The sequence below is a fragment of the Myxocyprinus asiaticus genome, chromosome 1 (assembly GCF_019703515.2).
Source record: "Myxocyprinus asiaticus isolate MX2 ecotype Aquarium Trade chromosome 1, UBuf_Myxa_2, whole genome shotgun sequence".
Classification (NCBI taxonomy): Eukaryota; Metazoa; Chordata; class Actinopteri; order Cypriniformes; family Catostomidae; genus Myxocyprinus; species Myxocyprinus asiaticus.
The window spans coordinates 5,949,707-5,973,273 of record NC_059344.1 but is presented as its reverse complement, the minus strand read 5'-3'; the positions used below and the strand labels follow the sequence as shown (position 1 = coordinate 5,973,273).

The window sequence follows — 23,567 nt, the reverse complement described above, 5'->3', positions numbered from 1 at the left end:
ATTGATTTGTTCAATTATTTGTAGATGTTAATTATCTATAAAATTTATGGCAAATTTGGTTTGGTTTTAAAATTTAACAGTGCTGTCATGTCAAAGGGTCATGTTTACAGGCCAGGTTCGGGCTTCAACTGCCAGAGTAGACATATACAACACGGCACCCCCAAATTGAACCAGAACAAATTTGCAACGTCCTTCTAATTGAATAAGTTGAACTGAAAAGGGACCCGTCAATCAATTAATACTGTTGTTTAAGATGGGTAATGATGAAATGGTGTTAAACTCACTTGAGAACATTGTGCATCTCCTCAGTTTCCCGGTCTGTCAGACTCTTCTTCAAGGAGCCCAGGTAGAACGGGTTAGGGTATTTTAACCTCGGAATCTGACAAAAGAAACATGGAACAATAGGAAAGAAACACGTAATGATTGGATTAAATCTTGTTTTGGGCTAAACTAAATATTTAACAGAGAATGACTAATTTCACAACTACAGTTTTACATTTCCTAAGGAAAATTTGAGTGGTGCTTGCTCGGGCAAAACTTGTTGCCACAATAGCGCAACAGTGCCCGCCCACTTTTTCAGCCGTCTTGATTCCGGAAGTTTTTTTCCCAATAATCTCTTCCACAGGGATTTCATAAAATCCTTCATAAAAGAGTTTTAAGCCCTGAACCAAACTAACCAGCTCCGAGGTAAACATTACAAACTTTGATTTGAAGCAAAAATGTATTTGAATTTGTTTTATTTTCAGAATCATGTAGTGTAGTTCTTCACCATGAATTCTGCTATTAAACACGATAAAAAATAAATAAGTGTTGGAATAACAAGGACTGATGACTTTTAAAAGAAGCCTATACCATCGATTAACAACCTTGGAGCTCATGGTAAGTATTGAAAGGTTTATACTGCAAGTTATTGTTAAAAAATTAATTTGCCTATGAATTTTTTATTTTTTATTTTTTTACTTCCATAACCTGACTGTTGTGCTCTATAATCAGATGCTGTGGATTGTTGCCAGGGCATTACTATGTGGTTGTATGGTCTTTGCTAGAGTGTTCCGGGTGGTTGCTTACTGGCCCAAGTTAAAACCATAAAGTCTCTGTGATCCTCTGGTCCCTGGGTCAATGTAAGTCTTGGGGATTTTTTTCACTTACACAGTCCAGTCACAAACAAAAGTAAAAGCACACCTCTCCTCTTCAATTAGGACTGGGCCATATGGCTACAAAATATATATATATTGTATATATCTTTATTTTTCAGCTTATTGCCAAAATTCAATATACATCTTGATAATTATGTATTTGCTCTGAAATGGCATTAATCAGAGGAACAATCATTGCAACCAAACAGCCACTGTAGACAAGCAGATTCAAAATTTTAATGTACAAAATAAAAAGGTTACATTTTAATATAATTTAATATAATACTAAATTATTATTATTATATGGATTATTATGAGGATTATATTTGTTTTGTATAATAACAATACAATTTTGTTAAATTAGGTTCACCTGGAGCTTTTATTTTGGTGGAAAGATGAAAGCACTCTCTTATTTACTTCACCTTCATTTGGAACTTTTATTTTGATGGAAAGATGAAAGTGATGTTTTGTTTGCTTCACCTTCATTTGGAACTTTTATTTTGATGGAAAGATGAACGTGATGTTTTATTTGCTTCACCTTCATTGGAGCTTTTATTTTGGCAGAAAGATGAAAGTGCTGTTTCATTTACTTCACTTTCACTTGGAGCTTTTATTTTGATGGAAAGATGAAAGCACTCTCTTATTTACTTCACCTTCATTTGGAACTTTTATTTTGATGGAAAGATGAAAGTGATGTTTTGTTTGCTTCACCTTCATTTGGAACTTTTATTTTGATGGAAAGATGAACGTGATGTTTTATTTGCTTCACCTTCATTGGAGCTTTTATTTTGGCAGAAAGATGAAAGTGCTGTTTCATTTACTTCACTTTCACTTGGAGCTTTTATTTTGACAGAAAGATGAAAGTGCTGTTTTATTTACTTCGCCTTCATTTGGAGCTTTTATTTTGATGGAAAGATGAAAGTGCTGTTTTATTTGCTTCACCTTCATTGGAGCTTTTATTTTGACAGAAAGATGAAAGTGCGGTTTCATTTACTTCACTTTCACTTGGAGCTTTTATTTTGACAGAAAGATGAAAGTGCTGTTTTATTTACTACGCCTTCATTTGGAGCTTTTATTTTGATGGAAAGATGAAAGTGCCTTTTTATTTGCTTCACCTTCTCTTGGAGCTTTTATTTTGATGCAAAGATGAAAGTGCTGTTTCATTTACTTCACTTTCACTTGGAGCTTTTATTTTGGCAGAAAGATGAAAGTGCTGTTTTATTTGCTTCACCTTCATTGGAGCTTTTATTTTGTGGGAAAGATGAAAGCGCTGTTTTATTTACTTCACCTTCACTTGGAGCTTTTATTTTGGCAGAAAGATGAAAGCGCTGTTTTATTTACTTAACCTTCACATGGAGCTTTTATTTGCTTCACCTTCACTGGAACTTTAATTTTGGTGGAAAGATGTAAGCACTCTCTTATTTACTTCACCTTCACTTGGAGCTTTTATTTTGGCAGAAAGATGAAAGTGCTGTTTCATTTACTTCACTTTCACTTGGAGCTTTTATTTTGGTGGAAAGATAAAAGCGCTGTTTTATTTACTTCACCTTCATTTGGAACTTTTATTTTGATGGAAAGATGAAAGTAATGTTTTATTTGCTTCACCTTCATTGGAGCTTTTATTTTGACGGAAATATGAAAGTGCTGTTTTATTTACTTCACCTTCATTTGGAGCTTTTATTTTGGCAGAAAGATGAAAGTGCTGTTTTATTTACTTCGCCTTCATTTGGAGCTTTTATTTTGACGGAAAGATGAAAGCGCTGTTTTATTTACTTCACCTTCACTTGGAGCTTTTATTTTGGCAGAAAGATGAAAGTGCTGTTTTATTTACTTCACCTTCACTTGGAGCTTTTATTTTGGTGGAAAGACGAAAGCGCTGTTTTACTTGCTTCACCTTCATTGGAGCTTTTATTTTGGCAGAAAGATGAAAGCGCTGTTTTATTTACTTAACCTTCACATGGAGCTTTTATTTGCTTCACCTTCACTGGAACTTTAATTTTGGTGGAAAGATGTAAGCACTCTCTTATTTACTTCACCTTCACTTGGAGCTTTTATTTTGGCAGAAAGATGAAAGTGCTGTTTCATTTACTTCACTTTCACTTGGAGCTTTTATTTTGGTGGAAAGATAAAAGCGCTGTTTTATTTACTTCACCTTCATTTGGAACTTTTATTTTGATGGAAAGATGAAAGTAATGTTTTATTTGCTTCACCTTCATTGGAGCTTTTATTTTGACGGAAATATGAAAGTGCTGTTTTATTTACTTCACCTTCATTTGGAGCTTTTATTTTGGCAGAAAGATGAAAGTGCTGTTTTATTTACTTCGCCTTCATTTGGAGCTTTTATTTTGACGGAAAGATGAAAGCGCTGTTTTATTTACTTCACCTTCACTTGGAGCTTTTATTTTGGCAGAAAGATGAAAGTGCTGTTTTATTTACTTCACCTTCACTTGGAGCTTTTATTTTGGTGGAAAGACGAAAGCGCTGTTTTACTTGCTTCACCTTCATTGGAGCTTTTATTTTGGCAGAAAGATGAAAGTGCTGTTTCATTACTTCACTTTCACTTGGAGCTTTTATTTTGGCAGAAAGATGAAAGAGCTGTTTCATTACTTCACTTTCACTTGGAGCTTTTATTTTGGCAGAAAGATGAAAGCACTGTTTTATTTACTTCACCTTCACTTGGAGCTTTTATTTTGACAGAAAGATGAAAGCGCTGTTTTATTTACTTAACCTTCACATGGAGCTTTTATTTTGACAGAAAGATGAAAGCGCTGCTTTATTTACTTAACCTTCACATGGAGCTTTTATTTTGGGGGAAAGATGAAAGCTGTCTTATTTACTTCACCTTCACTTGAAGCTTTTATTTTGGTGGAGCACTAAAGTGTAGTATGTATTTGTCAGTTTGCAATGTTGCTCCTTCCAAATATGTTGAAAAGTTGCCATCTCCTCTGCAATACTGTGTCAAAATCATTGCGATAATATCGTGAATATTCGATATATCACCCAGCCCTATCCACAATCCAAATGGTTTGAGCTACCGTATATGTCCATAGCACAAACAGTGTTTAGCAAAAGATGAATCACACACTAAAGTTGAATACTTATGGTTAGGGGTTTGTTCAAATCCCTAGTCCTGAGCAATAGTAATAGTGATGCAAGCCTAAGCAAACACCACCAACTAATTTCAAAAAGGAAGAGAGAGTCAGTATAAAGTTTTTGAAGTGCATTTCGCTCTAGAAAATTCCTACACTATGTCCAGGAAACTCAAATAAAAAGTCTCAAATAAAAGTCGTCAATCAATAACAAAACTAAAGAAAGAACAGTGCAGAACAAAAAAAAAAAAAAAAAAGGGTAGCACTGACCTGTTTTTCCAGTAATATATCTTGGGTTGAACTTATCGACTTGGTTTTATTAATGGTCTCTTTCTGTTGCACCGGGATTTTCATGCAGGCTTAATCTAATAAAAGCAGCTACTGTCTACGGCTTTGACCATGAGTCGAGTGGACTGACACAATAAATGTGATGGAAGCTATAATTTCAATGCATTTGGTTAAGGTTGTCTCTTTCTATTGAAAATGCATGAGCCAGAAAGGTTTGTCCAGGACATCCATTACTTAAACATATGTCCAGTCAGCTACACTCGCATGACTGATATCTGGACTTGATTTATAACAGTAGTTCCTGATATTGCTATATAAGATGTCGTTCTGGATGGCGCTCAAAGCATATGTTTAATAATAGATGACATATCAATAATTCATGTGCAGCATTGCTGAGAACCAATACATTTTGTAGTTGTGATATAGTTATTGATGTCTTTTTGTTGGCCATATAAAAACTTTTAAATAATGTTTGTAAGATGTAACTTCCCTTGTTCTGAAAGTTGCAGTGGGAATCTACAGAACGATTTATTATGTATGTCAACACCTTATACAAAGACTGAGCCATGTTCTGGCCTGAAATGTAAAGTTTTGTCGGAACCATGGCCTAACAGTTCGCAGATGCGCTCCACACATGTTGAGCTGTGGTGCTTATGCGGGAAATATGAGTTCGAATGCAGTCTGCATTGTGATCTGCATGACTGCATTTGTGCATTCATTTGGCAATACTTTTTTATTCTTTATCTCTAATATACGCATTTTTCCTTATTTTTAATGATACATTTCATAATAATCAGCAAGGAAGAGATTATAGGGTAGAATGGGTGGGTAAGTGTGCGAATTTGCTGGTTGTTTTTGTGTGTTATAATAATATCAACAAAACCAATAAAAAAACAAATGTACATAACAATTTAAATAATATATGTATATCATTATTATATGAGAATTAGATTGTTTTTGCATTACAGTAGGCTACTGACAATTAGAGAGGAGGGTTTAAATGTCCTTAATTGTCATAAAAATAATATCACAATGCAAAACCCTAAAATATGCTTCAGTTTATGTGAAATATAGCCTAATATATATATATATATATATTTTAGAGTCAAATATAAACCTGAAAAGTTCTTGACAATTTTCATGACATTGAATGTAAAAACAGAATACTAGAAAAAGCAATATATGGAGGTTTCTTTAACTTCGGGCAACTTTCATGTCGCAGGAGTTGATTTTTATTAAAACAATTTTTTATTTTTTATAACGCTCATGTTAAAACTGACTTGGAAACTTTTTACCAGGTCTTCATTTATTTCTGGTAATTTTCAAATGGCTTTTATGTATAGATTTCACTCTTTTAGCTTTGTCCCAGACCCATAAAAATAAATGATTAAAATAAAAATTATTACATGTTTAAAACTATGATAATCTAAATAATGAGTGGAATAAAGACCATTGACCATTTAAAAATATATGGTGTGATAATCGTTTTTTTTTTTTTTTTTAATTACGGGCTACAGTAGCCCCACCAACATTTCCACAGTACCAAACGATTTTGCCTCTAACAATTTACTTATTTATTTCACAAGTTAGTTACTTGTTTATTATTTGTTAATCAAGACAACAAAATTCTAAGGGAAGAGCATGCTTCAGATGAAATGAGACAAGTGATGTTTGAAAATTTAAGGTCAATATCCCTTGTTTACAGACTCTTTTTTTTATAGGCCATCATTTCAAATCAAGCTGCAATTTTGCCAAATTATGTAAAAAGTATAAAAATTTTAATTGAATAGAATTTGATATAGGATACATAAAATGTCATTTCCATCACAGTCATTTCCCGACAGAATTCTAGTGAATACAATACAGAATTTGAGATGTGGTGGAAATGACACTGTGGTGGGAACTTCCATGACTTTCAGAAAAAATGCTGATGTACATAAACTGTTGGACATTGTTAGTAGACAAACTAGTAAGAGTGTGACATTTTTTTTAACAGACTTTACTACCTGGAAATGCACAGTGCAAAAAGTGCCAGAAGTTGAAGAAACACCCAGATATGACCTGTAATTAATTTTAGACAAGCACCTTGAAAAATCCTGCACTGCCCAAGCTGCCGTCTGACCCGCCTGATCCGAGGGAGTCCCTGCGTGTGCCACTAAGGGGCGTTCTCCGCACTGTGTCTGGTGTGGCATGAGGACTCAAACCAGGAGTAAAGGACTCCACCCCCTCACCTTGACCCTCGCTGCCACTATCAGACTGACTCCTCTGTGGACTTGGTTTTCGTCCTCTTAGACCCGATGACCCCATTTCCCCAAACAGGCTTCGACTGATCACGGTCGGGGATGGGGGTTTGATGGCTGCCGTCAGCCGGTTGAAGATGGGCGAGCTGCCAACAGCATCTAGACGATCGCGACCACCAGCAGGAAGGAACCAATCAGCGCAGGATAGGCATGGAGTGGGTGGAGCCGAGAGCCGCTCCTCAATGCCAGCATCAAGGCTCTCCAGTTGAAGCAGGGTGGCTTTGACCTGGTCCACATAGACACAGTCTGGACCAGGAGACCCCAAATCAGGTGAGGTACAGGCACCAGTCTCCAGCAATACACACTGCATAAAGTGTCTCTGGAAAAACAAATACAAATACAGAAGTTCTGCCTAACATTTTATTGTGTTTCACAGAAAAAGAAAATAATATTGGGATGAACTGTGTTGCGGTAATAACATAATATCCAAACACCTGTCATTGAAAGAAGCCTTGGAACAAACACTCACAGCTATAAATTAATGACAACATGAGCTATCTTAAATGTATGATAAGACTGCATATTCTCACCAGGCCCACTATGAGCAGGAAGTGCCGTACATGTGGTTTACAGTAGCCGAGATGTGATGTGGATGGTGTCATGAGAGGGCTGGGCTGGGCTCTCCGCTGGGGGAACACTTCCCTCCACACCACCAGCTGTCCCACACGCTGCTCTGACACCAGTGGAAGCAGACAATAGTGCTGACAATACAGACACACATCCAGCAGGTCTTCTTTAGGGAGGTGATTTGCTATCAGATATCTCTGCATGACACGAACAGGCAGGTAAGACTGGCATAAATGATAATGATATGTAAGAGATAATTGATTCCAGACTGTTGAATTACTGAAAATGAAAGGATAAGAAATGAAAATCAGTTCATCAGTCTCATCACTGTCATCATTTGCTCACTCTCATGTCGTTCCAAACCCCAGTTCTTGGAATACAAAATGAGAAATTCTGAAAAACTGTCTTGGTCATTTTTTCCATGCAATTACAATGAATGGGGAAGTTTTTAAGCTTCGAGAAAGGATGCAAAAGTATCCCATTTGCTTGTACAGTGTCTTTCATTTTCTACAAAGCCCCTTAGAGGATATAAGGGGATTTATTTTCTGCAACAGTTTTGCATTCCCTCACAGTAGTTTTGTGATCCCTCACAACAAGGTCTGCATTCCCTCGCAATAAGTTTTGCATTCCCTCACAATAAGTTTTACATTTCCTCGCAATAAGTTTTGCGTTCCCTCGTTATAAGTTTTGCGTTCCCTCGTTATAAGTTTTGCGTTCCCTTGCAATACATTTTTTTCCCTCATAATACGTTTTGCGTTCCTCACAATAAGTTTTGCGTTCCTCACAATAAGTTTTGCGTTCCCTCGCAATAAGTTTCGCGTTCCCTAAAAATAAGTTTTACATTCCCTCACAATACGTTTTGTGCTCCTCAATAAGTTTTGTGTTCCTCAAAATAAGTGTTGCATTCCCTCACAATAAGATTTGCGTTCTCTCGCAATAAGATTTTTGTTCCCTCACAATCATTTTCCCGTTCCTTCACAATAAGTTTTGCATTTCCTCACAACAGTTTTGTGTTCCCTTGCAACAGTTTTTCGTTCTTTCACAAAAAGTTTTGTGTTTTCTCACAATAGTTTCTATTGATTTCTCTGTAGTGAAATGAAACAGTGTATCTGTGTGCATGGGCTCTTCCACGAGCAGCAGATGGTGAATTAAGGAAACTAATCCATCCCCTTTAAATCTCCATTAATTATTAAACAGTCTCTTCATCTGATAGCTTAGTTTAGAGCTATGAAAAGAAGCAGCATGTCACCCTTCAGTCAAAGCCAATTTCAAAGAAAGAGACACTTTTGACAAGCACGTTTACACTTCAATTACTTCAAGTCAGCAGCAGTATGTGTACACATTACATTGGGCAAATTGTGGATTACTTGTAAAAAAGGTATGATAGCATGTTGCTTCAGACTTACCTTATAGAACAGACAGGAGCCCAAAATGACATAAAGACGCCTCATGCCATAGAAGTCTTCAGACTGGCCAATAAGAGAACAGAGAGAGAAAGATCAATGCACTGATATTGGTGATTGATGTGTAATGGTGCGACAGGCCACACATCTTGGTACTGTATATTTATACTAAGAAAAAGTTTTAGTTCTTTTTTTATATTATTAACATTTTTTATTGATTCCATTCAACAAATTAAATAAACATAACAAAAAATACGGAATCAAATTATATAAAATTAAACCCTTCCCCCAGAACATTAACCCCCCCCCCACCCCCCACCCCAATGGTCATAAATATTTAGAAAAAAAAAAAAACACAAAACACAAAAAAACATAAAAAGTATACTTTCAAAAAAACAATAAAACAGCACACACACATTTAAAACTAGAGATCCCTCTCCACTGCCCCTCCCCGTGAGGCTTCCAAAAAGGCCAAATATCTGCCCCATTTTCTATCAAATAACCCCAGATTGCCCAGCCTTCTATACGACATCCCCTCAAATGCTGCTACCCTGCCCATCTCTGTGCACCACTCACGAAATGAGGGCACTCCAGCCGACTTCCATCCCATAAGAATAACCCATCTGCCGATCATAACACTGGCCAGGACCCAATTCTTTATGAATTTATCCCCTATATTAATGACCGCCCCATTGCCTTAAATACAGAGTCTGGGGCAAAATGAAATTTGAGTGCCTAATACGTCACACATAAAACTATGAACCCTCAACCAAAATTCTTGGATCTTAACACACCACCAAAAAATATGGGTTGTGTCCCCATTTTCTGATTGGCATCGCCAGCAGGTGGGTGTGTCTTTAAGACCAAGCCCATACAATCTAGAGGGGGTCTAATAGAATCGATGCAAAATCTTAAATTGCATTGATGTTTTTTTAGAATCCTAGCCCACACTCCCTCCTCCAATACCAAGTTTAAATCTTTCTCCCATAATCTCTTGAGAGAAGCTGAAGCTCCATCCCACAGACTCTGAATTAGCAGGGAGTAATACACTGATGCCTTATTACCTTTTCCAAAAGCAGTAATGACCACTCCCAGAGTATATGCCGCTTTAGGGGGGTGTATGCTACTCCCAAAAATAGTACAGAGCAGGTGGCACAGCTGTAAATACCTAAAGAACTGAGACCTGGGAATCCCAAAATGTTGAACCATATTTTCAAAGGATCTCAACACTCCACTCTCATATAGGTCACCGAGCGTATTAACCTCCCTCACAATCCACTCTGTCCAGCAGAAAGGGGATTATTAATACATAATTTTGGGTTCAGCCATATGCTCGAGGCTACATTTAAATAAATGTCCGAATTAAACCCTTTGGATACTTTTGTCCATACCAAATGTAAATGCGAGATAATGAGGTGTAACTTAACTTCTCCAGTTAGTTTGATAGAAAGGCTTCGCAATGGCGAAATAGGGGCAAGAACGAAGAGCGAATCTGGGACGTTTACCATTCCAAATGAAGGACTTCACTATGCTATCAAATTGCTTGAAATAAGAGAGAGGGACATCTATAGGGAGAGACTGTAGCAGGTTGTTGAATTTTGGAATAAAATTCATTTTAATAACATTAACCTTCCCAGTCATAGATAAATGTAGTGAAGCCCACCTGCCCACATCGCTGGAAAACCTTTTTATTAAAGGGTCAAAATTAACTCTAAATCAAACAAATTTGCTGGGAATAAAATACTCAAATACTTAATGCCCTGTTTGGGCCACTGGAAGGCAACTGGCTGAAAAGCTGTTACTGGGCAGTACGCTGTCAGAGCCAAAGCCGAAGAAAATCATCTTCCTTTCTTATTGCGGCTGCTAATGGTTCCAGGGCAAGACAGAACAATAAGGGGGAAAGAGGGAAACCCTGCTGCTACTCAGTGTCTATAAAGTAACTTAATCCACCCAATAAAAGTATTCCCAAACCTGTACATTTCCAAAATCTTATAAAGATAATCCCATTCTACCATATCAAACGCCTTTTTGGCGTCAACTGAGATGGCAGCAATCGGAGTCTGATCGTTCACCACTGCCCACATGACTTTAATGAAACGCCTAATGTGATCAGAAGAGTTACGGCCCAGAATAAACCCCACCTGATCTATATGTATAAGAGATGTCATAACTTTACTTAATCGGTTAGCCAAATTTTTTGACAATATTTTAACGTCTAGCTGGATCAGAGAAATTGGACAGTAACTCTTACACTCTCTTGGATCTTTGTCCTTTTTAAGAATCAGACTGATCCGGGCTTGTGTCATGGTTGGCGGAAGCTTTCCATTCTTTAATGATTCCGTATAAACTTCTAGCAAAAGTGGAGCTAGTTCTGTATCAGTTCTGGACCTAAAAACTCAGCGGCAAAGCCTTTTTCTGTTTGAGACATTTGAATTGTAGATGTTTACTTATCAGTGTAATGAGCACTAAAGAAAACATGTCCACCCCATATCTTCCCAATTTATCAGCTTCCTATGGGGAAAGATGCGTTTCTTGAAGAAACAGTATATCATATTTCTTATGCTTAAGAAGAGAAATAACCTTCCTTCTTTTTATGGGGTGCCCCAACCCATTCACATTCCATGTGGAGAGAGACAATCCGCTCATATTAACATTTCACATTTTGACATATAAAAAAAAATAGATAAGAGTGTCAAAAACAAGATTATAAAGACCACATTCCAACATTAGTGCATCCATCAAAACCCGAAAATCCCCCAGAACCAAACAAACACAAAAAACAAAAATGTGCGCATTAACCCCGCGCACGACTGAGCCAACTGGCGTCCATCCCTCCAAACTCAAACAGTCCATGCACGCCTACGAGAACCCCCGTGACAACTTTGCCATCTGATTACTCAAGTCCGGTGTTTCTATACAAATTGAGTGAGACAGAATTACATGGCAAAAGATAATCTATAAAAAAAAACTCCAGCCAGTAGGCAGAATAAACACAAAGAGCACGTAGATTCATCCATAAAACTGTCCTGAAGGTGTGTTATTCTACAAAATAAACTCCAGCCGCTAGGCGGAACCAGCACAAAAAGAGCGCACAGATTCTTCAAACAGTCAAGCGAATGTTCAGTGAGCTAGTCCACTCGGCTGCAATGTGAGTACCACAAGATGACTGACTCACTCCATTGACTTTATGAAGGACATCGCTTGCTGTGGGCATGTGAATGTTTTATGGCGATCCTTAGCATCTATTCTCAATTTGGCCGGGAATATCAGTGGAAAAGCGACCTTCCGTTGATGTAAAAGTTTCTTGCATTCCTTGAATCGATCACATTTCTCTCGTCAAATTTGCAAAATCTGGGAACAAGAAAATGTTGTGGTTTTTCCATGAAAGTCTTCCTTTACTCCTCGACTCGCGTAACACAAGATCTTTATCGGATGATCTCAGAAATTTGGCCAGAATTGATCAGGGCCTGTCTCCCTCTGTGGATCGCCAAACAGGAACCCTGTGAGCTCGCTCGATTTCCAGCTTACTGCCTGCTATGTCGAGCAGATTCGGAAAGAGCCCATCCAGGAATTTCACCATATCCTGTCCCTCTTTGGCCTCAGGAATTCCGATGATACGGACGTTTTTCCGCCGGCTACGGTTCTCCATGTCCTCCAGACACCATGTCCAGCAGATAATTCCCTCTCAGATGACTCCAGATAATCGATCTGATTCTCGACATCCCCCACTCTTGTAACCACCTCAGTGAACTTCGCCTCCATGGCAGTGATTGTTCGACGTATCACAGCAAGATCCTCCAAGTCAGCAATGACCTCTGTCAGCATTGCCGACATGTTCAGCATCTCTCGCCGCATTTCCTGCACCTCTCCGACTAAATCGACTCCCAGGCTCGCGGCCTGCTCTGGGGTTTCAGCTTGAGCACATAAGTGTCTTTAATGTCTCCAGAGCCAGAGGGATTTTGAATTCTTTGACATATTGTCCTCCTAGAACAGTTATGGAACAGAGTGAATCGAATCTCACCGGTTTATGTCATTAAAAGTGTTAAAACTAGCAATGTGCGCAGAGCTCGCCGTTCACACGTCCGATCCTTGCATGGTGTCACGTGACTCCAAAAAAGTTTTAGTTCTTATTTCTAAGTGACAAACACTAAGCTTTTCTTTAGTATTCACTCTGCATATCTCTGATTCTGACCAGTTATCTGAAACACATGACTTGACTCACCATATCACCAAAATCTGAAGACTCAAAGTCTGATAAGACAGTGTCCACCTCAACCTGGAGATATAGTCAAAACACAGAAAATCTGTCATCTATTAATTTTATTTTCAAGAATCTGGGTCGAACACATACCATAACATGCAATAAAGATGAGCTAATAGTGTCAGTGCTACTCTATTTGTGTAAAACGTTATGTGGGACAAAATTCAAAAATTTTGGAGCTCATGCATCAACTACTGTCATTTGGTAGTCAAACCTTTATATCAGGTGGTAAAGTGAGCCAGCGTACAGCTGGTAAGCCATCTAAGAAGAGGGTCCCTGAGATGTCTGGGGTGGGTGGTCCAGAGCTATCAATCAAACAGGCGGGCTGGATAAGCTGCTGAAATAACAGGCAGAAGAAATGATCTAGACGAGGAGCGTTTTCCACTTCACAGAACGCACTGAAAAGAAAGAGAGAATGATTTCAACTGTGTTAAAACAATAACAATAAAAAAAAAACATAAAAAAAACAAAAAAAAATACGTATTTAAAGGGGTCATATCATAAGGAGTCTAATCAAAGTCTTTCTAGCAAGTCAGTCCACTGGCAGCCATCTTTGGAATACTCCCGGGAGGTTATTTCCAGTCATGACAGTGCAGCTCCTATATACTTGAATGGGGGAACGCCGTAATCTCAAAAACTGCTTGCCGAGCTTACGTTTAAATGAAATATTCCAAATCATCAGTAAAATCTGAAAACTGGTATCATAAATTGTGCTTCTTTACATCATATTATGCTAAAAAACGCAATTTTCCAGGCTCGTATAGCTAATACGCATGTGTGTTCTCCAGTTGATTGACAAACGATGCCTATATCTAAAAGCGATCGTCTCTTTTACCTGTAAGGTGGGACTTCTTTTCTACATCTGTTGACGGTTGGGCGCTTAGAGCTCCTTGGTTGGGCGTTCCAATTTCTCCTATTCATTTTAATAGAAGTGGCCCATCTGCTAAATAGTCTCTGGCCTATTAAAGTTTAAAAGAAGTCTGAAAATTCTTGATCTATTTTTGAAACCACATTTATTGAAACCAAACTGCATAAATGGCTTGTTCCAAATTTCAACAACTTTCCAACATCAGATAAATACGTAAATTCATATGAACATACATACTGTATGACCGTTTTTATGACCACGTTTGCACACCAATGACCTGCACTTGAGTGTTCAGAAACTTCTAAGGAGGAAGATACTATTACTCCTAACTGATTTTAATGCAGAAGAACTAATGATAATTATAGCTGTCAATATAATGCAATTATTTACTGTAATTAATTATATTAAAAATAACACATCAAAAAATGAACACAATTAATTATGCCTCCTGACCTGTACGCAAATTCTGTAATAAAAGTATATATTTACCTACCAGAGCATTCAAGCTTGAAATAAATGTAACTTTTGCTTTAACGAGCCACGTCAGCAGTCAGCACGCCTCAACAAACCTCACAAGCAACACAGACAGAATGAGAGCCGGTCACACAGAATGTGTTCTTGACAGCTGGATGAAGCTCAACAGAATGCAGGGATCTAGAGATGTGGTTTTTAAAGTTTCAACTACTTTTAACTTGACACAGCATCCAAAAAAAAGCAGCGTTTATGATGCTGAAAACCAATAAGATGCTCCAAAAGCGTCCGTCTGACTCATATGTACATAAGCCAACAATATAATTAAAAATATCATAGATGGAATGCAAGAAAATGCCCTGTGAGACCGGGACATATTGACAAATTCAACTGCACATTGGATTGCTGTCGACTCTAGGGTTATGTTTAATGATATGGGAATAAAACAAACAATATATTGACTTCTAAAGCCACTTTTTGTATTGTGTAATCAATGCTTTACTCATCTGCCACAATAATGCTAAATTTGGATGGATGGATGGAAAACATGTATGATATGACCCATTTAAAAGGTTAGCGACTCTGAATGTGAGTGGACCTGACAGAATATTGTGTTGACACATCTGATTCAATGACATACAGCAGTACAGCAATGTATTGACCCAACAATTCTCAAAGAGTCTGATTTTTGGATATCAGCATAAAGTCTGTTCCACTTTACAGTTTTTTCTGGCCAGGAACCAGCCACTTAGACAGAAAGAGACCATCTGACAACATGTAAAGCGATCAACCACAGTTAGCTTTTTATGTGTCATTTAGGGGTGCGCCAATCTGAAATTGATGATACCATAAAATAGACCAGCATGAAACAAAGTAGTAGCTCATTCACATAATGGTGCCGCAGATGAGGCCGAGAAATTTCAGACTACGCTGAAGAAATAAGTGGAAAATGTGTGTTGACTTTGTGGTCAGAAAATTTCTGTGCATACAGATGACATAAGTAAAGATTTCTCAACAGATATAACTCTGAAAACACCTTTTGTCATCTTGCAATATTTGTGTGCAATATGCATTAGAGGTATAAATGGCCTTGGGGGTGGTCCATGTGTGTAACGTCTGAGGCGGAGACTATGACTTACCTGTTAAGTGAGCTGTACATGACCTTGAGTGTTCGGACGACTCCTTCAATTATTGTTTGCAGGTAGAGCAGTGGAACCCTGCAGGACCAGTAGAGATTATTCAGAAATGTGACAATTATGACAGTTAGCCTATAATTTTTTTTTTTATTGAATTAAATTAATTGCACATATCAATATTTGCTGAAAAAGGCCCCCAAATAAAGATAATTCATGAATAATATAATAATCACAAGATTCACAAGATAATATACAATAATAAAAATGATTATAAATACTATATATATAATAATTTAGATAATTCAAGTTACATTACTGTGGCAGATGAGTAAAACATTGATTAGACAATACAAAAATAGGCTTTAGAAGTCAATATATTGTTTGATTTATTTCCATACTGAACATAAGCCTATCACAGACTCGGACTGTTTTCACAGAACGCATGCTTTTGGAGCGTCTCCCTGTGGTTACATAACAATTCACTGGTTTTCAGCATCTCTAGCCATAACTGTTTAAATTTTAGGATGCTGTGCCAAGTTAAACATAGTTTGTAACTTTGAAAAACGTGTCTCGTGACCTCTGTATTCTGATGCGTCTTTGAGCAGCTGTCAGTTTGTTGTCTGTACAGCTGTGCATTACCTGTACAGTCGGAGTTGCGCTTACTGCCCCCTGCTGACTGAAATTTGTTGTAATAAATTCTTACATGAGGCACGATTAATTGCGTAAATTTCTATAGCTTTTTAATTCTATAAAAAAATGACTGCATTGAATTAACATATTAAATCAACAGCCTTAGTTATATATTTAAACTGCAAAAATTTACTGATGAGAAGAGGATGCAGCATCATGCAAATGTTTTCAGTTACAGGTGCCAATTCTGCAACCGAAAATGTCTGATAAAAGGAGCACGTTCGGCTGGTCATGTGATTAAAACATTGATGCCATCATAAGGTGGGACCATCCTTATGTAAATTAAAACTTCTTCTATACCATTAATACAACTTCATATCAAGTGAGAGTACAAAAATTAAACTAAATTTAAATGTATGAAAATATTAAACAATAGTAATTAAATAAACTACACTCAAATAAAATTCAAGCTATGAAATTTTAATTAATAAAAATATCTTTAAAAATACAGTATGTCTGATTATTCTTCATTGTGGTGTAAAAAAACAAACAAACAAAAAAAAAAAATCTAAGAACATGAATGTACTGTGGGGTTATGGATCAATAAAGACTATTAATTATAATTGAAAAATATTACTGTGAACTGTCAACAGGTAGAATGTTTTCAATTATTATGTTAGATGTCAGCAGTTAAAACAAAAGTAAAAAAATATTACAACTATTACAATTTTGATATAGATTAAAGTCACTTGTTTGCAAATGATAATTATTATTATTAAACTGTAATTAGTTAGCCATCATCAGATGCCTATAAAGATTTAGTGTTAACAAAGTTCAGTGTTAGGAGTTAAGCTGATTATAATGACATTTATTGCAGCAACTAGTTTGCAGACATGATTCTTATAAAGATAAGGATTACCTGCTGGCAGGTACGCCGATGACCAGCAGATTGCTTCCCTCCTTCCAGTAGCCCACATGAACCAACTGATTCTGCAGCAACAGTGAGGAACTGTAAAGGGAAGGAAATTACATTTTTACATTTTGTGAAGAAAACGTGAACAGTGCTTGCCACGTGTTGGTGATGGTTGCCAAGACATTGCTGTATGATTGCTAAGGTGTTCTGAGTAGTATTTAGTGCGTTGCTTTGAGGTTGCTAGGGTGTTCTGAATGAATGTCGAAATGGAACAGAGCGCAACAGTTTGGATCTGGAAGAAAAATATAATAAATTTTTTCAATAAACAGTTAAATTTTTAACATGACTTATAAATCTTTTATGACAATTTGCCAGAAACTCCTAGGTTGTTAATCGATGGCATATGGTACGGCTGAATCCACCAGTCCATGTTATTTCAACTTCATTTTTTAGAAATCACATTTAACTGCAGAACTTCTGATAACGAACTACAATACCCATGATCCTGAAGAGAACTGATCAGAGAATCTCGGCCAACCAAGTGGGCCAAACAAGTGCTGCGGCGACCACACGCTCGCATGATGTACTGTGAATGATGCAATCGAGACTGTCTTCTGACACTCTCAATCTACTTATATTTGGAAATATCTTAATATTTTTAAATAAAATTTAAATATATTGTTTCTATATTTACAATCAACAACTTAAAATCAGGTTTATATTTTTAAATTGTATTTAATTTGATTACATCATTTGCATTGCTTCATGGGATTGTAATTCATGCCCTCATGAAAGACAGTGAATACACAGGCTTGTCCCTTTGTCTTTTTGTCCGATTTTAAATAAGTTTATCCTTCAAATTAAAGTTTGCAATGTTGTAATTCACCTCAGAGCTGGTTGGTTTGGTTCAGAGCTAAGAACTCTTAAGGATTTTATTAAAAGCCTTTGCAAAAAATAAGTAGAAAAAATACTTCTAGAACCCAGGCAGCAGAAAAAGTGGGTAGATACTGTTGTGCTCTATTGCCAGGGTGCTTTGGGTGGTTGCTTAACTGCCCAAGTCAAAAGAGCCTGCCACAAAGTCTATACAATATTCTGGTTCCAAGATACAGTTCAGCTCCCTCCCTCAATGCAAGTTTTTGCCTAATTTTTCATCCACCAGGCATCATCCGTAAGTTTGATCGCTTAAAATAGTAACAGCATAACTCTCCTAAACAAGACACATGATTTAAAGGAACAGTTTACCCCAAAATTATAATTCTCTAATCTATAAGACTCCAGTGGTGTATTCCATGTCTTCTGAAGCAATCCAATTAATTTGGTGAAAAAAAATCCTTTTTCACTTTAAATCTTGACATCAGCAGTCGATCATGATTTCAAGCTTGATTACACTTCTTATCGCCAACTAGCGCAGGGTTGCCAGCTCACAAGCTTTCAGACTCCATCTCACGCTCTCACTCTACCAAAATAAATGTCACGCCAAATAAAAAGACAACGTAATTCAATGTAAAATAAATAAAACACAGAAACAATTTGGATTTTTCCATTCCAATGTCTTATGAAATGAACCAGTCAGTTTTGGGTGAGAACAGACCAAAATTTAACTCCTTTATCACTGTACATCTTGCCATTGCAGTTTTTAGGCACGATCATGATTTCAAGCTCAATTACACTTCCTAATGCTTGACGCATGTGCAGAGCACAAAATGGCGCAATAGGAAGTGTATTCAAGCTTGAAATCATGATCACCAAGGAGACCGCTGTCAACATTTATAGTGAAAAAGGAGTTATATTTTGGTCTGTTCTCACAAAAAACGAATGGGATTGCTACAGATGAAATTGATTAACCCACTGGAGTCTTATGGATTACTTTAATGTTGCCTTTATCTGCCTTTTTGAGCTTTAAAGGACTGGCCACCATTCGCTTACACTATATGAACATACAGAGCTGAAATATTCTTCTAAATTCTTCGATTGTGTTCAGCAGAAGAAAGTTGAGGTTGAGTAAATGATGAGAGAATTTTAAACTTTGGGCGAACTATTCCTTTAAGAGTTCCACTTATTTAAAAACGTTGTTGCTTAAACCATTAACTGATTAGGCTGGAAGGCAGCAAGTCAGCTGCCTACATTTCCAGATGCAGCATATCTCGGAGGAGGGAGGAGACCACAAATCTCATGCACCCCATTTTAATTCTACAAAGACTCATATATTTTAAAGTGCTGTGGAAGAAGTTGAACCTCTCAAACTGCTAGAGAACCCCGACATTATAAACAGCACTGAAGAGGTAAACAGAGGAGACACTTTGCCACATCAACATCAATTACAAGGCTTTTTAAAATACCACCATACCACATATCACCCTTACTCAAATGTATCATGTTCATTCTGTAGTAACACAGTGACAGGAAATTTAGTTTAATTTTACATTTTTGGGGGAATATATCAGACTTGTAAACAACCAACTGTATAATCTCACTTGTATTGCCTTCATGATCCAATAGCATTTTTATGTTCTAGATTCAGTCAGCTGTTGCACTTACCTCACTATCTGTCCTCCAGTGACATTCTCCAACATGTCACAGAGTGTTAGAAAAATCCCTCTCACAGCTTTCAGCTGGGTTGAAGCCTCAGACACTGGATACTGGTACAAAATTTCCTGCTATAAAGAAATACACTTTGGTTTAATATGAGTTGTGACCCCAGTTCAATATTACCAGAGTACTGGTAATAGCCAGCACAATCGTTAATCAATAGTTATACTAGGGGCGCTCACTGAGACAGATTGTTTATTGTGAGCACATGAACCTCAATACGTTTTGCTCTCAGCTCGCTTTCTTTTGGAAAGCTGCTGTGGGTCCCCTCTCCTCTCGATATCCGACCTCTGAGGCTCCCTAGGGAACGCATGGGCAAGGTAAGCAAGGATGGAATGCAGAAAGCAGAGATTTTGAAGATGATTTGTCGCCAGCTCACAAGACTGGTTTGGCCCTGCACACCAAGGCGGTCTTACAGGCCTGCCAGGCAGACCTGTTGAAGGACATGGACAAAAGCAGCCAGGACAGTGAATCCTTCAAAAAGCTGTGTCACGCCACAGATCTGGCGCACCAAGCTACCAAGACTACTGCCCAGGCTATTAGTAGGTCTATGGGAAGCCTGGTGTGTGTTGAGCATCATCTCTGGCTGAACTTGTAAGAGATATGCGACAAGGACAAGGCTTGTCAAGGTCTGCTCAATGCTCCGGTGTCACAGCGGGGACTCTTTGGTGATGTAATGAGTGCTTTGACCAAGAGATTCCAGTCATGCAAGAAGGAATTGGTTACCTACGAGTACATCTTGCCAAGGCAAGGTGGCATTGTAGCACAGCTGGTTCACTCGCAATCTTCCTCTGGGCAATGGCTCATGAGGCAAAGCACCCCTGAATCTCTAGCTCTCCCCCAGATAGAGGTGAGACCACAACGGCCATGGTCAAAATGCAGAATTATGCTTCCTGTCTCTTGTCCCATTGGAAAACCTACTTTTGGGTGAGGCAAGCATTCCTGATGGTCTGAGGACCTTGAAGCAGGCACTAGAGCCTACAGAACAGTTTACTCTAGCTCCAAAGAATGCCCGGACACACTCTTATGTGTCCCTGAAATTATTATCTTGCGTACTTCAGTTCGCAAGGTGGCCGCCTCACTTCAATTGCATTTTGTCCTCCACAGTGATGGATCAAGACATGCTGGTTTTACGTTCAGAGGTACAGTGTCTCCTCACAAAAGATGCGCCACAGAGCGTGCCTGCATGCGATGCTTACAAAGGTTTCTACAGCCGTATCTTCTAGTTGCCAAGTAGGACAGTGAGCTGCGGACCATACTGGACTTGAGGCACTCAGGAAGTCTCCGTTCAAGTTTACTCAGATACAGATTTTGTTTGTCCATTCAACTGGTTTGTGTCAATAGACCTGAAAAATGCATACTGTCATGTTTAAATAGCCTCTCGCCACAGGCCATTCTTCAGGTTATAAAAAAGGCCCCCAAATAAAGATAAGAGCATACCAGTTCAAAGTCCTACTCTTCAGCTTGTCCCTGGCTCCCTGCACAATTACCAAATGTGTCGATGCTGCACTCACTCCACTGAGGCTGAGTGACGTCCGAGTGTTTAACTACCTTGATGATTGGCTGCTCTAAGCACAATCGGAGGAACTACCGTGCAAGCAAACTCCCCCTTGCATAAATCGCCATGGGGGAGATCGTTTGCACCTGATGTTTGCTCTGGCATGTTGAATTCTCCTCTGAAGCAAATCTCATCTCCTATCAATACATGTGATACATGTCCCTGGTTACCTGATCTTTGGGGAAGACTTGCTCCTGCATCAGGGAGTCAGACCAGGGAAATTAAGACTTCATCCTCAGACAGCCCAGAGGATTTGGTACATTTTGGTATTCCATGACTCAAGCTCCACTGGGTTGGGATGCCCTAGCTCATGCAAGTATGTGTTCCCTTCTGTCCACATTGATATTCCTTGAGGAGGGATCTGCTCTCACAAGCTCAAGGCACAAACTTCACCTTGCTTATGTTTGTTCTATTGTTTTTATCTGCTTGTCATTTTTTTCTATGTTCTTTATTTTATACTGTTTACTTGAATCATTACTTGGAAAACTTCAGAAAAGCTAAATTACTGAAAGCAATATTTACTTAATTGAGAAGGCTACATGCCATTGCTTTAATTTAATTTGTTAATATTTATATAAAAATTATATATTTTATGATATTAATATTAGAGCTGTCAATCGATTAAAAATTTAATTAATTACATGATATGCCAATTTGAATTAATTGAATTGAATTAATCTTAAAAAGGCCCCCCAAATACAGGTAATTCAATATATAATAATCAAAATAATTTAATATATAATCAATATTATAATATTCATTTATTATAATATAATAATAGGGTCTTAGATAACTCAAAGACATATATTATTGTTTGGCCAAGTTTTTAGAATGCTGTGTCAAGTTAAATGCAGTTAAAAACTTTAAAAACAGAATCTTGAGCCCCTGCATTCTGTTAAGCTGCACATTGCTTGTACTGCTTGAGTTACACCTATTGCCACATGCTGACGAAAACTCAAAAAACATGGAGGTGGTACATCAAACTTGAATTGCTCAGTCGGTAGGAACATTTCTTAATAGATTAAGTGTTATTTTTTTATAAAATTAATCACACTTATTTACCATGTAAAATTGGCCCTTTAATTAATATTAAATAAGTTATTAATATGAATAATTATTTAACTTTTTAAATAATGTGGCGAGTATCCCGTGCGTTTCAGTGTCGCCCTGGAATTGGAGCTCATTTGCCAATCAACCGTGGAATGCAGACACTGATCGGCATCACCTGTGAACTATCAGCTGGAGGGGATTTAAACGCCAGAGGAAGAGGAAGACGGGGAGCTTTAACTCCAAAGTATAAAACTAATCCTCCCTATTGGACTTGGGACAAGACAGCCCCAAACCCTGTATCCGAGGCATCTGTTGGTAGGAGGAAGGGGCAGCTGAAATCTGGGGCGTGTAGGACCGGAGCTGAGGCCAGGGCATTCTTCAACTTCTAGAAGGCTTCCTCTGTGGGGCGGCTCCATTGCACCTCTCTCTCAATTCCAGACTCCAACAACGAGTGAGCGCCGATCACAGCATGCATTCCGTGGAAGCTTCAATAAACACAGAACTCACGAACACAGACACCCCGGCACGCTCACCCCGCCCCTTGCACCGAAGACACCTCGCACCATTAAGTTCCTCTTTTATCTATTGTCACAATAAAACACCCCCTTTGTGGGACTGTGCACTTAAGAATAATTGTCTGTGCCTCGTTCATCCTGCCACAGTGGTGGAGAATACTGGCTGAAATGAAGAAAATGAAACAATGAAACTTACCCCAATTCTCCATCTGATTTTTCCACAGGTCCAGCTCTCTCTCTGGAAACAATAGAAGAGTTCATGCGTCAGCTTGCGAACATCTCCCTCCGCCAGCAACAAATCACGGAACAGCTTTCAGCGCGTCGAGTGGGCGAAACAGGAGCTCATGCAGCTGCGATTGGAAGCCGCTGCTCACGTACCGATCCCCGAACCCCGTGCCCGAGCTAGTCAGCTGATCACCAAGCTAACGGAGCATGGTGACGTGGAGGCGTATCTGCATACATTCGAGTTGACAGAAAGGGAGGGGTGGGATAGGAGTGAGTGGGCGAGAATGCTTGCGCCCTTCCTAACAGGGGAAGAGCAGCGCGCCTATTACGCACTCAGCCCAGCCTCCATTGACAACTATAAAGAGCTAAAGAATGAGATCTTGGCACAGGTGGGGCTTTCACCAGTATGTGCAGTGCAGCACTTCCATGAATGGGTGCATGATTCCCGCCCGCGTACAAGTTTCGCAGCTATCCCGTCTAGCACGTCTACGGCTGTTGTCCGGGAAACCGACACCAGTACAGATAGCGGAACGAGTGGTGGTGGACAAGTTCCTCCGGTCCCTCCCCC

The 23,567-nt window shown here is 38.4% G+C and overlaps 1 protein-coding gene across 1 annotated transcript in view; it reads right to left on the bottom strand.

Moving 5' to 3' along the window:
• Positions 1-23,567, bottom strand: part of LOC127420418 (protein inturned-like) — a 51,197-nt gene that overhangs the window by 4,797 nt on the left and 22,833 nt on the right. Inside the window, exons 5-13 of the mRNA XM_051662737.1 lie at positions 19,601-19,719; positions 17,069-17,158; positions 15,523-15,600; positions 13,259-13,442; positions 13,006-13,059; positions 8,787-8,849; positions 7,344-7,577; positions 6,599-7,132; positions 285-379 (exon numbers count right to left, since the gene is read on the bottom strand). Coding sequence (XP_051518697.1) covers positions 285-379; positions 6,599-7,132; positions 7,344-7,577; positions 8,787-8,849; positions 13,006-13,059; positions 13,259-13,442; positions 15,523-15,600; positions 17,069-17,158; positions 19,601-19,719 — 1,451 coding nt within the window. The remainder of the gene's footprint in view (positions 1-284; positions 380-6,598; positions 7,133-7,343; positions 7,578-8,786; positions 8,850-13,005; positions 13,060-13,258; positions 13,443-15,522; positions 15,601-17,068; positions 17,159-19,600; positions 19,720-23,567) is intronic.